The 12,729-nt window shown below is 40.9% G+C and overlaps 1 protein-coding gene across 1 annotated transcript in view; it reads right to left on the minus strand.

Annotated features, from left to right (window-relative positions):
- Stil (STIL centriolar assembly protein) overlaps nt 1-12,729 on the minus strand; it is a 78,087-nt gene that overhangs the window by 30,073 nt on the left and 35,285 nt on the right. The window contains exons 12-13 of the mRNA XM_045150105.1: nt 11,609-12,553; nt 2,892-3,054 (exon numbers count right to left, since the gene is read on the minus strand). Coding sequence (XP_045006040.1) covers nt 2,892-3,054; nt 11,609-12,553 — 1,108 coding nt within the window. The remainder of the gene's footprint in view (nt 1-2,891; nt 3,055-11,608; nt 12,554-12,729) is intronic.

Genomic DNA, 12,729 nt, shown 5'->3' on the forward strand with positions numbered 1-12,729 from the left:
ATTTTCATTTACTAAAAGAGAAAAAAAGATGAAAAGGTTGCATTAGGTCCTGCTTTCTTTTCCTGACTGTATATCAACATATAACTCTAGGTAAAGTTAAGTATGTCCTTCTAAGTCATTTAGTTCAAGTGGCTCTTAATAAATTCTTTTGAGGGGCTGAAAAGATGGCTCAGTGGTTAAAAACACTTTTAGTGCAAGCCCGAGGAGACCTGAGAGATGTCTTGAATTTGAATCTCGAGTACCTACACAGACAGGAAGGCATGGCCACATGTGTCTGTAACTCCAGTCATACAGGGGAACAAAGACCCAAATCACTGGAGTTAAAAACAAGCAAGCTCTGGGATCTGTAGGAGTTTCTGGCTTATGTAAATACAAAGAGTGGGGGAAATGATGCAGGAGGACACCCAATTTTCCATTCTGGCCATGGCATAAGCACATATATGTGCATGCACATTATACACACATGCACATAAGCAAGCAAAAAAAATTCTTGGGCTGGAGGGATGGCTTAGCGGTTAAGGCGTTTGCAAGCAAAGCCAAAGGACCCAGGTTTGATTCCCCAGGTCACACATTAGCCAGATGCACAAAGGTATGCAGGTGTCTGGAGTTCGTTTTCAGTGGCTGAAGGCCCTGGCATGCTAGTTCTCTCTCGCCCCCTCTTTCTCTGTCAAATGAATAAATAAATAAATAAAATTCTTTTTCTATGCACATAAACAACTCTGATGGAATCTGTAAAAATTTTAAATATTTGAATACTATATATCATGCTTGGAAATGTCTAAACTCAGCTTATCAGTTCAAAAGTGTCCCTTTGCCAGTGTTCGGCACAATCTCCTGTTACTACCGTTCACCTTATGTTGGCCAGGGGGTGATGTCCAATGCCATCTTTTGCAGTGTGAATGTGTATTCTGTGCCATTATGGGTTGGGGGGGGATTTTTTTTTTTTTTTTGGTATTATGGCTCAGTTAAAAGACCTTGGATTATGGGGATGTTTGAACATCATTAAGATTGGTAAAAAACTATGGGGAGTTTTAAAGTTGGACTGAATGCACTGCATTTGACATCATGATGGTTATCAGTTTATGGTGGTCAGAGGCACAATGTGGTTTGATTCAGGTGCCCCCCATAAACTTAGGTGTTCTAAATGCTAGGTTCCCAGCTGATGAAGATTTGGGAATTAACGCCTCTTGGGGGCAGTTTATTGTTGGAGGCAGGCTTATGGGTATTATAGCCAATGTCCCCTTGCCAATGTTTGACACACTCTCCTATTATTATAGTCCACCTTATGTTGGCCAGGGGGTGATGGCCACTCTCTGCTCATGTTGTCGTTTTCCCTGCCATTGTGGAGCTTCCCCTTGAGTCTGTAAGCTAAAATAAACCCTTTTCTCAAAAGCTGCTCTTGGTCAGGTGATTTCTGCCAGCAATGTGAAACTGACTGCAACACATTTTTATATCCCTCTAGAAAAGTCCCCTTCTTTGTTTATATTAGTTCAATGTAGTTTATGTTCTTGTACACAGTTTTAACACTAAATAATATGTGAATATGACTTATGAATGTGCATGTAGCTCTTGTTTCACTCTCTACTTAGTCCCATAAGATAATTTAAATAATGCAGTTTAAGGAATATATAGGAATTGGGCTGGAGAGATGGCTTAGCAGTTAAGGCAATTGCCTGTAAAGTTAAGGACCCAGGTTCAATTCCCCAGGAAACCATGCAAAGCCAGATGTACAAGGTGGCACATGCATCTGGAGTTTGTCTGCAGTGGGTAGAAGTCCTGCTGTGCCCATTCTCTCTCTCTTGCTTCTTTCTCTGTCTCTCAAATAAAATAAATAAAATATTAAATGTGTGTGCGTGTATGTATGTATGAATTGTGCCCAATCTAGAAAAGTGGTACAACCAAGCAATATATCATATGAAAACCTATGTTAAGAGTCTCATCACCTTGGTCTTGCTTTTTTTCTTAAATTTTATTTATTTAGGGCTGGAGAGATGGCTTAGCAGTTAAAGTGCATGCCTGTGAAGCCTAAGGACTCTGATTTGATTCTCCAGGTCCCACATTAGCCAGATGCACAAGGGGGCGCATGCATCTGGAGTTTGTTTGCAGTAGTTAGAGGCCCTGGCATGCCTATTCTCCCTCCCTCCCTCCCTCCTTCTGTGTCTCTAATAAATAAATAAATAAAAATAAAATCTTTAAAAATAATTTTTATTTAGTTATTTGAGAGTGGGGGAGGGGAGAGAATGGGCATGTTAGGGCCTCCAGCCATTGCAAATGAACTACAGATGCATGTGCACCTCCTTGTGCATTTGGCTTACGTGGGTTCTGGACAGTCAAACCGGGATTCTTTGGCTTTGCAGGCAAATGCCTTAACTGCTAAGCCATCGCTCCAGCCCCAGTCTTGCTTTTATTATAGCGTATAGCAATTTCAGCACAAAAAACTCAAAGAGCAAGGGCTGGAGAGATGGCTTAATGGTTAAAGCACTTGCCTGCGAAGCCTAAGGGACAAAGGTTTGATTCCCCAGTATCCATGTAAGCCAGCAGCTAGAAGCCCTGGCACACCAATTTACTCTCTCTCTCTCTGTGTCTGTTTATATGCCTGTTTCCCTCTCTCTCTCAAATAAATAAAAATATGGAAAAAAAAATCAGGCATGGTGGTACACACCTTTAATCCAGCACTTGGGAGACAGAGGTAAGAGGACTGCTGTTAAAGTTCAAGGCCACCCTGAGAGTACATAATGATTTCCAGGTCAGCCTGGGCTAGAGTGAGACCCTACCTCAAACCAAAAAAAAAAAAAAAAAAAAGAGAGACAAAAGAAAGAACAAAATTCAAAGAGGAATAGGAAAAACATTATAAAATAATTTCTTACACATGAAAAAAAAAAAAAGGTTACCTGTGCCCACAGCAATGCTTACACTTTTTCTCACGTGTAAGCCAGAAGACTGTGCTTCCATGGAAACCAGATTCATTTGTCTTGCATCTTGCACAGGATCTTTAATAGCAGCTGTCTGAGAGGAGCCAGGCTTCAGAGACTGTGCTTCCAATAAACGCTGAATCTGCATTAATTAAAACCATACATTAGGGCTGAGGACATGCACAGTGGTTAAAAGCACTTATTTGCAAAGAATGACAGCTGACAGCCAGGGTTCAATTCCCTAGTATTCATTTAAAGCCAGATGCACAAAGTGGTGCAAGCATCTGGAGGTCACTGGCAATGGCAAGAGGTCCTGGCATGCCATACTTACTTACTATCTCCCTCTCCCCCCACTCCCCATCTAGCTATATCTCAAATACATAAAAACATTTAAAAAACACATTTAAGCCAGATGTGGTGGTGTACACCTTTAATCCCAGCACTTGGGAGGCAGAGGTAGGAGTACTGCCATGAGTTTGAGGCCACCCTGAGAATATCTGGAGAATAAACATACATTAAACTGACAGTGAAGTAATTATCAAAACTGGCAGCAGGTTTTAGTAACAAATTACCTCAGTTATTACACAGCTAACCTAACCTAACTACTTGTTCTCACATTATAGTTAAATCATACTATGAAACTTACTGGCATCAAAAGCCAATATTGTTAATTATTTTTTAAAATATTTTTATTTATTTATTTGAGAGCAACAAACAGAGAAAGAGGCAGATAGAAGGAGAGAGAATGGGCGCGCCAGGGCCTCCAGCCACTGCAAACGAATTCCAGACGCGTGCACCCCCTTGTGCATCTGGCTAACGAGGGTCCTGGGGAGTTGAGCCTCGAACTGGGGTCGTTAGGCTTCACAGGCAAGCGCTTAACTGCTAAGCCATCTCTCTAGCCCCCCAATATTATTAATTATTAAGAAGCATTTTAAGTGAAGTATAAATTTAAAAATGAAACATGAGGTTGAGCTGATGGCTCAGTGGCTAAAAGTGCTTGCTTGCAAAGCTTGACAGCCTGGGTTCAATTCCTTCATACTTACATAAAGCCACATGCAAAGTGGTGCATGAGTCTGGTGTTGGATCAGTATTCATAAATTTACACTTGTAAAGATAAGATTGAATGATCACTACTTCAAGATGTTAACAATCCCATAAAGAGTCTACCACTATTAAACTCTATGTTACAAATAAGTGACATTGAAGTTACTTGTTGACGTCATATAATTAACAAGTGCTTATAGAGTCAGGTCCTACCACAGCATTTTATAATAAATTTATTTAACCTTCAAATCCACACAGACACTACTCATTATCTCTCCTAGTTTATCAAAAAGTGAAGCTTGGAAAGATTATAATAGCAAATATTCAATAAAAGACTTACATACATACAGGGTCTACAGTTGTATATTCAAGTTAGAGAGATGGCTCAGTGGTTAAGTGCTTGCCTGCAAAGTCTAATTCTTCAGTGCCCACATAGAACCAGATGCACAAGGTGGCACATGTCTGGAGTTAGTTTGCGGTGACTAGAGGCCCTGGTGCACCTACTCTCTCTACGTATATATCTGCCTCTTTTATTTTCTCTCTCAAGTAAATATTTTAAAAATGTATATTCAGATCTGTACATGGAGCTCAATGGTAGAATGCTTTCATTCTAAGTGAGGACTTGAGTTCAAACCCTAGCAACACACATACCAATGTATTTTGTTGCTATCATCTTTATAGATTTTTATTACTTGTCTTGAGAGAGAGAGAGAATGGGCGCACCAGGGCTTCAGCAGCTGCGAACAAAGTTCAGACACATGTTCCCCCTTGTGTGCACATGCAACATTGCATGATTCTGTCACTGTGCGTCTGGCTATGTGGAACCTGGAAAATCAAGCATAAGTTCTTTGGCTTTGCAGGCAAGTGCCTTAACCATTAAACCATCTCTCCAACCCACCTTTATAGATTTTTTTTTTTTAAATCTAAATTTGATTATTTTTTGCTGAGACAACACCTCACTATTTAGCTCAAGCTGCCCTCAAATTGCAACACTTCTGCCTCAGCTTCTCATGTGCTGGGTATACAGATGTACCACCATGAGGAGCTTAGCTCTCAATATTTTAATACATTTTACATTTAAGGACTATTTTCCTCCTTAGAAGTTTAAGAATTTTTTTGGAGAAGGATTTTGTGTGTTCAATTCCCCAAGTTCCTCTGTTCAAGCTCTGTCTTCTCCATTAAGAACAAAACATCCATATTAAAATGCCACCTTTGGGGCTGGAGAGATGGCTTAGCGGTTAAGTGCTTGCCTGTGAAGCCTAAAGACCCCAGTTTGAGGCTCGATTCCCCAGGACCCATGTTAGCCAGATGCACAAGGGGGCACATGCATCTAGAGTTCGTTTGCACTGGCTGGAGGCCCTGGTGCGCCCATTCTCTCTCTCTCTCTCTCTCTCTCTTTCTCTCTATTTGCCTCTTTCTCTATCTGTCGCTCTCAATTAAATAAATAAAATAAACAAAATTTTAAAAAAATAAAATAAAATGCCACCTTTGGACTGGAGAGATGGCTTAGCGGTTAAGGCGCTTGCCTGCAAAGCCTAAAGACCCATGTTGGAGTCTCTGGGTCCCATGTAAGCCAGACTCAAGGTAATGCAAGTACACAAGGTCACACGTGTGTGCTAGGTGGAACACACATTTGGAGTTCAACTATAGTAGCTGGAGGCCCTGGTGTACCAATTCCCTCTCACTCTTGCTCCCACCCTCGCTCTCTCGCATTTAAAAAAAAAAGTCAGTCTGTTGGACTTGCCTCCAAAAAAAAAAAAAAAAAAGCCACTATCCTTTGGTATGGGGGAGGGAGATTGGTTCCAGGATTGAAGTGATTCAAGTGTAGAGAACAACATAGAAGGTGGTAAGACAGGAAGTTGGCAGAAGATATAAGTAAGGAATTTGGATTTATTCCTGTTGCAATGGAAAACCTTTAAGAGTATTTTAAGGAATGCTATAATCTGGTCTTGCTTTAAAAAGATGGCTGTGATGTTTGCAATGCAGGAAACATGAGGGGAGACAGGACAGAAGTCTGGGTATGATAAAACTAGTCTCACATGACAATGACCAGGATACCTGTACAAAGTAGAAGCTAGGTGTTTGTTTTCTTTTTCACAATACTGAGGGTTAAATCTAGGGTCTTGTGTATGCTAGGCAACTGCTCTACCACTGAGCTACATGCTTAGCACCCAAAACCTAGGTTCATCTTAGGAAAATTTGGCCTGAGTGACTAAGAGCTAATACCATTAACTGAAATAGTAATCGAGAAGAATAGTAACAAGTACTTTTTAAAAGTATTAACTGTACATCAGTCCTTATTCTAATCCCTAACGTAGTAGCTCTTCATCTGTAGTTCAGTGGCCACAGAAGATTTTTTTGTCATATTTGTGTAATGATTTAGATAAGATAATCTAGACAAGAGCCCACCTAAGTATACAAACTGTAAGTGACTAGGACTACTAAATATCTTATAGAATCATTTTAGCCCCTACTAGCATTATCTTACATGAGACAGATATAAATGATCAAGAACCCTTTCCTGGGCTGGGAAGATGGCTCAACAGTTAAAAGCACTTGCCTGACAGTCTGTTTGATTCTCCAGCACCCATTTATAGTTAGGGCTGGGCACAAAGTAGCACATGCATTGTGATCCCAATGTACACATATCCGGAAGCTAATGGGCCAGCTAGATTGGTGCACATGCAGCAATGAAACAATGAGACCCTACCTTAAAAACAGAGGTGGAAGGAGAGGACAAACATCCCTGACATTGTCCTATGATTCCCACACACATGCATATGTGCTCACAAATGTATACACACACACACATATACAAACAACATAAGGTATTTTCAGGACTGGAGAGATGGCTTAGCAGTTAAGGTGCTTGTCTGCAAAGCCAAAGGACCCAGGTTCAATTCCCTAGGACCCACAAAAGCCAGATACACAAGGTGGTGCATGTGTCTGGCTGGAGTTTGTTTGCAGTGGCTAAAGGCCCTGGCATGCCCATTCTCAGTCTCTCTCTGCCCTTTCTCTCTCTGTTAAATAAATAAATATTTTTAAAGAAGATTCTAGTCTTTTTAAAAGTCTTTTCAATGTCAAAAACTTCACTAATTAATTTTTTAAATTTTTAAAGTGTTTATAATGATTTTTTGAAATTGAATTTATAATTTCTAAGAGCTTACCTCTATTTAAAAAACAGAAAAATATTTTCTTAGGCAAGCGCTATAACAGCTAAGCCACCTCTCCAGCCTTTTCTCAGGTATTTATCATTTTTTTACATACAATGTAACTTTATTTAGCATTAAAATGAATGATATGAAATTCTAGCACATGCTACAATATTACACTAAGTGAAATAATCCAACAAGATAAAGAAAAATGCTATGCAAGGTTTCTAGAAGTAAGAAGTAGAATCGTGGCCTCCATGGGATGAACAGAGGGAGAAATGAAGGCATATTTCATGGATATAGTCATAGTTTGCAGAATGACAACTGCTCAGGATCTACTGGTCAGCAATGTAGCAACATTAGCACTGTTGAAGTATTCACTTAAAATGGCCATTTTAAAGAGACCCTTATTTACCATTTTTAATTTTTAAAAATATTTTACTTTTATTTATTTATTTATTTGAGAAAGAGAAAGTGGGTGTGCCAGGGCCTCCAGCTGCTGCAAATGAACTCCAGATGCATGCGCCACGTTGTGCATCTGGCTTACACAGGTCCTGGGGAATCAAACCTGGGTTCTTTGGCTTTGCAGGCAAGTGCCTTAACCATTAAGTCCTCTCTCCAGCCCTTCTCAGGTATTTCTATCTAAAGCATTTTAAAGCAGAATATTAAGATGTTATTCTTTTTATTACAAAATGAAAATCCTCTGGCTCTAATTTTATAAAACTACAATTAAAAACCATGCATTTTATCCATATATTCCTATACATACATACACATACATACATACATATGGGATCATAGAAATGTATGACATACATTCTAAGTTATTTCAGGCATTAGAGGAAGAACTGATTTGAGGTATGCATTTGCAAGAAGGATATTGATGAGGAAAGAAAATCAAGAGAGAAAAAAGAAGACAATACAGATTAAACTCTGCTTAAGGGTATAATTAAAAGACCAAGCCAGGTGTGGGGGTGCACGCCTTTAATCCCAGTACTCAGGAGGCTGAGGTAGGAGGATAGCTGTGAGTTTGAAGCCACTCTGAGACTACATAGTGAATTACAAGTCAGTCTGGGATAGAAGAGCAAGACCTGACCTCAAAAAAACAATAAATAAGAAAGAAAAGAAAAAAAAAAAAGACCAAGAACTCTGTAGTAAAAGCTACAAAGAAAGAGAGAATTTTGGAATAAAATAAGTGGATCAACTGTCACACAAATATCCAGAGACAACTGGTATGGTGGCACATGCCTGCAATCCTAGCACTAAGGAGGTGGAGACACGAGGATCAAGAATTAGGGGTTGGGCTGGAGAGATGGCTTAGCGGTTAAGTGCTTGCCTGTGAAGCCTAAGGATCCTGGTTCGAGGCTCGGTTCCCCAAGTCCCACGTTAGCCAGATGCACAAGGGGGCGCACGTGTCTGGAGTTCGTTTGCAGAGGCTGGAAGCCCTGGCGCGCCCCTTCTCTCTCTCTCCCTCTATCTGTCTTTCTCTCTGTGTCTGTCGCTCTCAAATAAAGTAAAAAAAAAAAAATTAAAAAAAAAAAAAGAATTAGGGGTTATCCTGGGCTACATGAGACCCTGCCTCAAACACAAATACACAGATACACAGAAAGATCCTCAACTATTCTCAAAGGGTACTCTATCCTTTAGAATAACTACTACAGGGTTGACAAGCTAAAGGTGTGTCAATCTTTGTATTTAGTTGTATAGTAGTAGATTATACAGTCTTTTCATTGAAGGCAAAAAGCAGTTGGCTAGCTGTCAGGACACTGGAAAGAATGATGCAGGGTGCTGGGGGAGAAAAGTCATCAATGGTTTTAACCAACAGTGGATCCTGCAAGCTCTAGGGGTGGCCACTAGTCCAAATATACCAAGTGGTGCAATGGTGGCATGTCTTGTTATGTGGGACACCAACCGCTTTCTGAATGCATCTGAGGCCCACTTGATGGGAGGGAATTAATGCCTGGTACTGAAAACCTAATCAAAAGCCTATGACTGGGGAAGTCATAAGCCCTGGGGGGGTGGGAGGAACTACTACTGTCTTTTGGTTAAATGGATATATTATGCCCACTAAATGACCCTTAAATACTGATGTTTATGCTCACATATTAATGCCACTATCACTTTTGTTAGAGAAGGTCCTCCCTTTAGAGGGCTGTGAGCAGTGGATGACTCAAAACTCACCAAAGTGCTAAGAAATGACAGTGGAGTGTTCAGCACTGAGACATCTCTATCACACCCTTCAAGGCTCGGGGACCACTGAGGAAGTGTTGGTGCAAAGAATGTAAGAACCAAAGGAAGAAAAGGAGTGCTTTGCAACACTGTCTTCCAGATACAAAGTGCCTGTAGCATATATGCCCTCACAGTGGCTGATGCTACCTATGCAAGACCTGCATAATAAGAAAGAAAAATGTGATGACATCAGAATGGAAGACTAGGGGTTCTAGCAGTTCAGGTGGCAAAAGGAGCAGTGATGGCGGTGGCAGCCAGGCAGCATAGCTTCAGGAAGGTTCTTGCATGTCTCAGCCAGCAGCATCCGCATACGCCACCAAGACGCCCGAGAGGAAGGTCAGCTCCAATGAAGGAGAGGCGAAGGACAAGCCCAAGCGCAGGTCAGCCAGGCTTCTGCAAAAGTGGAAGGGAAGCCAAAAGAAGCAGAGGGAAAGGATACACCTTCGGACAAAAAAGTGCAAGCAAACCGGGTATGGTGGCACATGCCTTTAATCCCAGCACTTGGGAGGCAAAGGTAGGAAGATTGCCATGAGTTCAAGGCTACCCTGAGACTACAGAGTGAATTCCAGGTCAGCCTGGAATAGAGCGAAACCCTTCCTTGAAAACTAAAATAAATAAATAAATAAATAAAATAAAAAGTGTGCAAGCAAAAGGGAAGAGGGGAACAAAGGGCAAGCCAGCCAAAGTGACTAAGCCAGAGACTAAAGATGACCCACATGCAAACAAAGAGACAAGGAGGGTCCAGCCTCTGAGGAAGTGGGAGAGAAAGGAGCCAAGGCTGACTAGTCATCCACCCAGTCCGTCAGTGACCCTGTCTCCCTCTGGGACAATCCAGAAGAATATTTTTATCAACTATTTTGTAAATGCAAGTTTTTTAGTAGCTCTAGAAACATTTGTAAATGGAGGGAATACCATGTCATCCCATTTTTTAAGTGTAAATGATTTTTTTAAGATGTTGTTTATTTTTTGGTACAACCAGAAAATAATGAGATATTGAATTATGGGCGGCTTTGACTGTCCAGGGTGTCAGCTTAACATCCCATAGGCGAGGGGTTAGTTTTATAAACAAATGGTAATTTTGAGTCACATTTGTGCATTTAATATGTCTTGGATATTTTCAATTACTCTAGTCCATTTTTAGTAGAGTTGTTTCCTAAAAAACAGTAAGACCACTCCTTGGTCACTATTCTGTCAGTACTATGTGCCTCTGTGACATCTCTGGTTGTGGTAGTCCAGTGTTCCTAACAATTTTGATAACGTACTATGAAATACAAACAATCTGCATTTACAGGGTATATGATACTACAATTGTGAGCCAGTGGGAGTTGCATAGAGATTGTGAGCATGTGAGCATTGCTTGTACTCAAGAACCTCTTAAGGAAAAATGCCTCCAAGATTGAAGCAGGGTGTTAACTGGAAAACAACACATGGTCTTGAGATTTTCAGTACAACTGAAATGTCTGTGTACGGTTCCTCATGACCCATAAAATTATGAAAAAAATAGAAGACTAGTTGGAAAGAAGGGATTCAGTGGAGAAGGGAGCTGGGAGTGAAAAGGGAAAGTAGTAAGAAGGGATAATGGTCATGGTATGTTGTCTGTATTTATGCAAGTTGTCAATAAAAAGTTTAAAGAGAAAAATAAAATGAATAGCCAGAAGTAGTGGTGCACACCTTTAATCTCAGCACTTGAGAGACAAAGGTAGGAGGGTCACCATGAATCTGAGGCCAGCCTAAGACTACATAGTAAATCCCAGGTTACCCTGGGCTAGAGTAAGCCCCTACCTACCTCAAAAACAACAACAATAAGTTTAGGGCTGGGGAAATGGGTCAGTAGTTAAGGCACTTGCCTGTAAAAATCTAACAAGCTGGGTTCGATTCCCCAGTACCCATATAAAACCAGATATACAAAGTAGCACGTATGTCTAGAGTTTGTTTGCAGTGGGTGGAGGCTATGGTATACCCATCTCTCTCTATGTCTCAATCTCTACCTGCTTGCAAATAAATAAATAAGCACACACACACACACACACACACGTACATATTTAAAAGCAAAAGAAAAACACAATTATGCTACAGGTTAGGATACTCTCAAATAGAAAGAAGGCTTGCTTTCTAGTCCTGGCTCTACTAACTAGCAATGTGGTACTGAGTTAAATTATTCCAATTTTCATTGTAATTATCTGCAAAACAAGGGACTAGAAATCAATTTCTAAGCTTCTCACAGTTCTGATAATTAAAATTTTAACAAAACGAAGAAAGTTTCAAGCAAACCTGTGCCTGAAGTAGCCTTAGCTGTCTGTCCTGCTCTGTGACAAACCGATAGGCATCAGGAGACAGTCCCATCATTCCATTGTCTGACCCAGTCTTTGGTGTGTGCATGCATACCGCACAAGGCTGTAGAATATAGGAGTCCACCTGTGAAGGTCCTGCCACAGGCGACGGTTCTCCACTGTTGTGGGGAGAATTGCCACCCATGGGTCCCTGAGGTTTCAATGCTATAGGACTACTTGAAGAGCAGACCGCATGATGACACAGAGATGGACATCCACCTGAGTAAAATAACGGGTGCTTCTGAAGGGCTTCAGATCGGAGGTCTTGATTGGAGCCTACTGTATTTATTCCTGGACAAGAACTTATTGTACTGCACTGAAAATGGCCATGGTGCTGACAACAGCTGCACATATTCGCAGAATAGTAAGTTGGGAAGGAAGGAGTAGGAATCTGAAGTTCCATTTGTCTTCCTGAATTATGAGGTGGCAAAACAAAATTGTGCAAGTGGGTCTGTGGCTCAAGAGAAGACTGCCTAGAATTAAGTGTGGACGGTCTTAAAGGACAGTCTTCTTTTTGCACATTTCCAGCAGAAACTACTTGCAGTTTCTCAGAAATATCAGGAGATGGCACACTGAAAGAAGATGGCTTAATGGCACTGCCCCTGAGTTGGGAGTTCCCCTTCTTACAGGCAGATGGCTGCCTTACTTGGCAGTGTCTTGAAGCAGGACCCTGGCTGAACTGACTTGGTTTCCCTTTCGAGGAAGGCTCTCCAGCTTCACCACAAAGTTCAGGCTGTGATGGCTGCAAGTGTTCAGAATAGTTCATCAATAAAAGAGGATTTTCAGCATTCACTGTTTCCAATGTACCAGAAAGATGACTTGATTCCACGAAATTGCCATCCAGCACAAGTGAAAGTTCTGGAACAGATGGTTGGATCTGAGAAATCTGTAAAGAGTTTAAGAAAGAGGAAATTTACAGGAGAAATAAATTTGCTTTACTTTCCTGCAACCAGTATTTTGCAAACACATCCAACTATGTATTAAAAACTATTCAGGGGCTGGGGAGATGGCCTAGAGGTTAAGGCACTTGTCTGCTGCAAAGCCAAAGGACCCAGGTTCAAC

Source organism: Jaculus jaculus, chromosome 5, assembly GCF_020740685.1.
Source record: "Jaculus jaculus isolate mJacJac1 chromosome 5, mJacJac1.mat.Y.cur, whole genome shotgun sequence".
NCBI lineage: Eukaryota > Metazoa > Chordata > Mammalia > Rodentia > Dipodidae > Jaculus > Jaculus jaculus.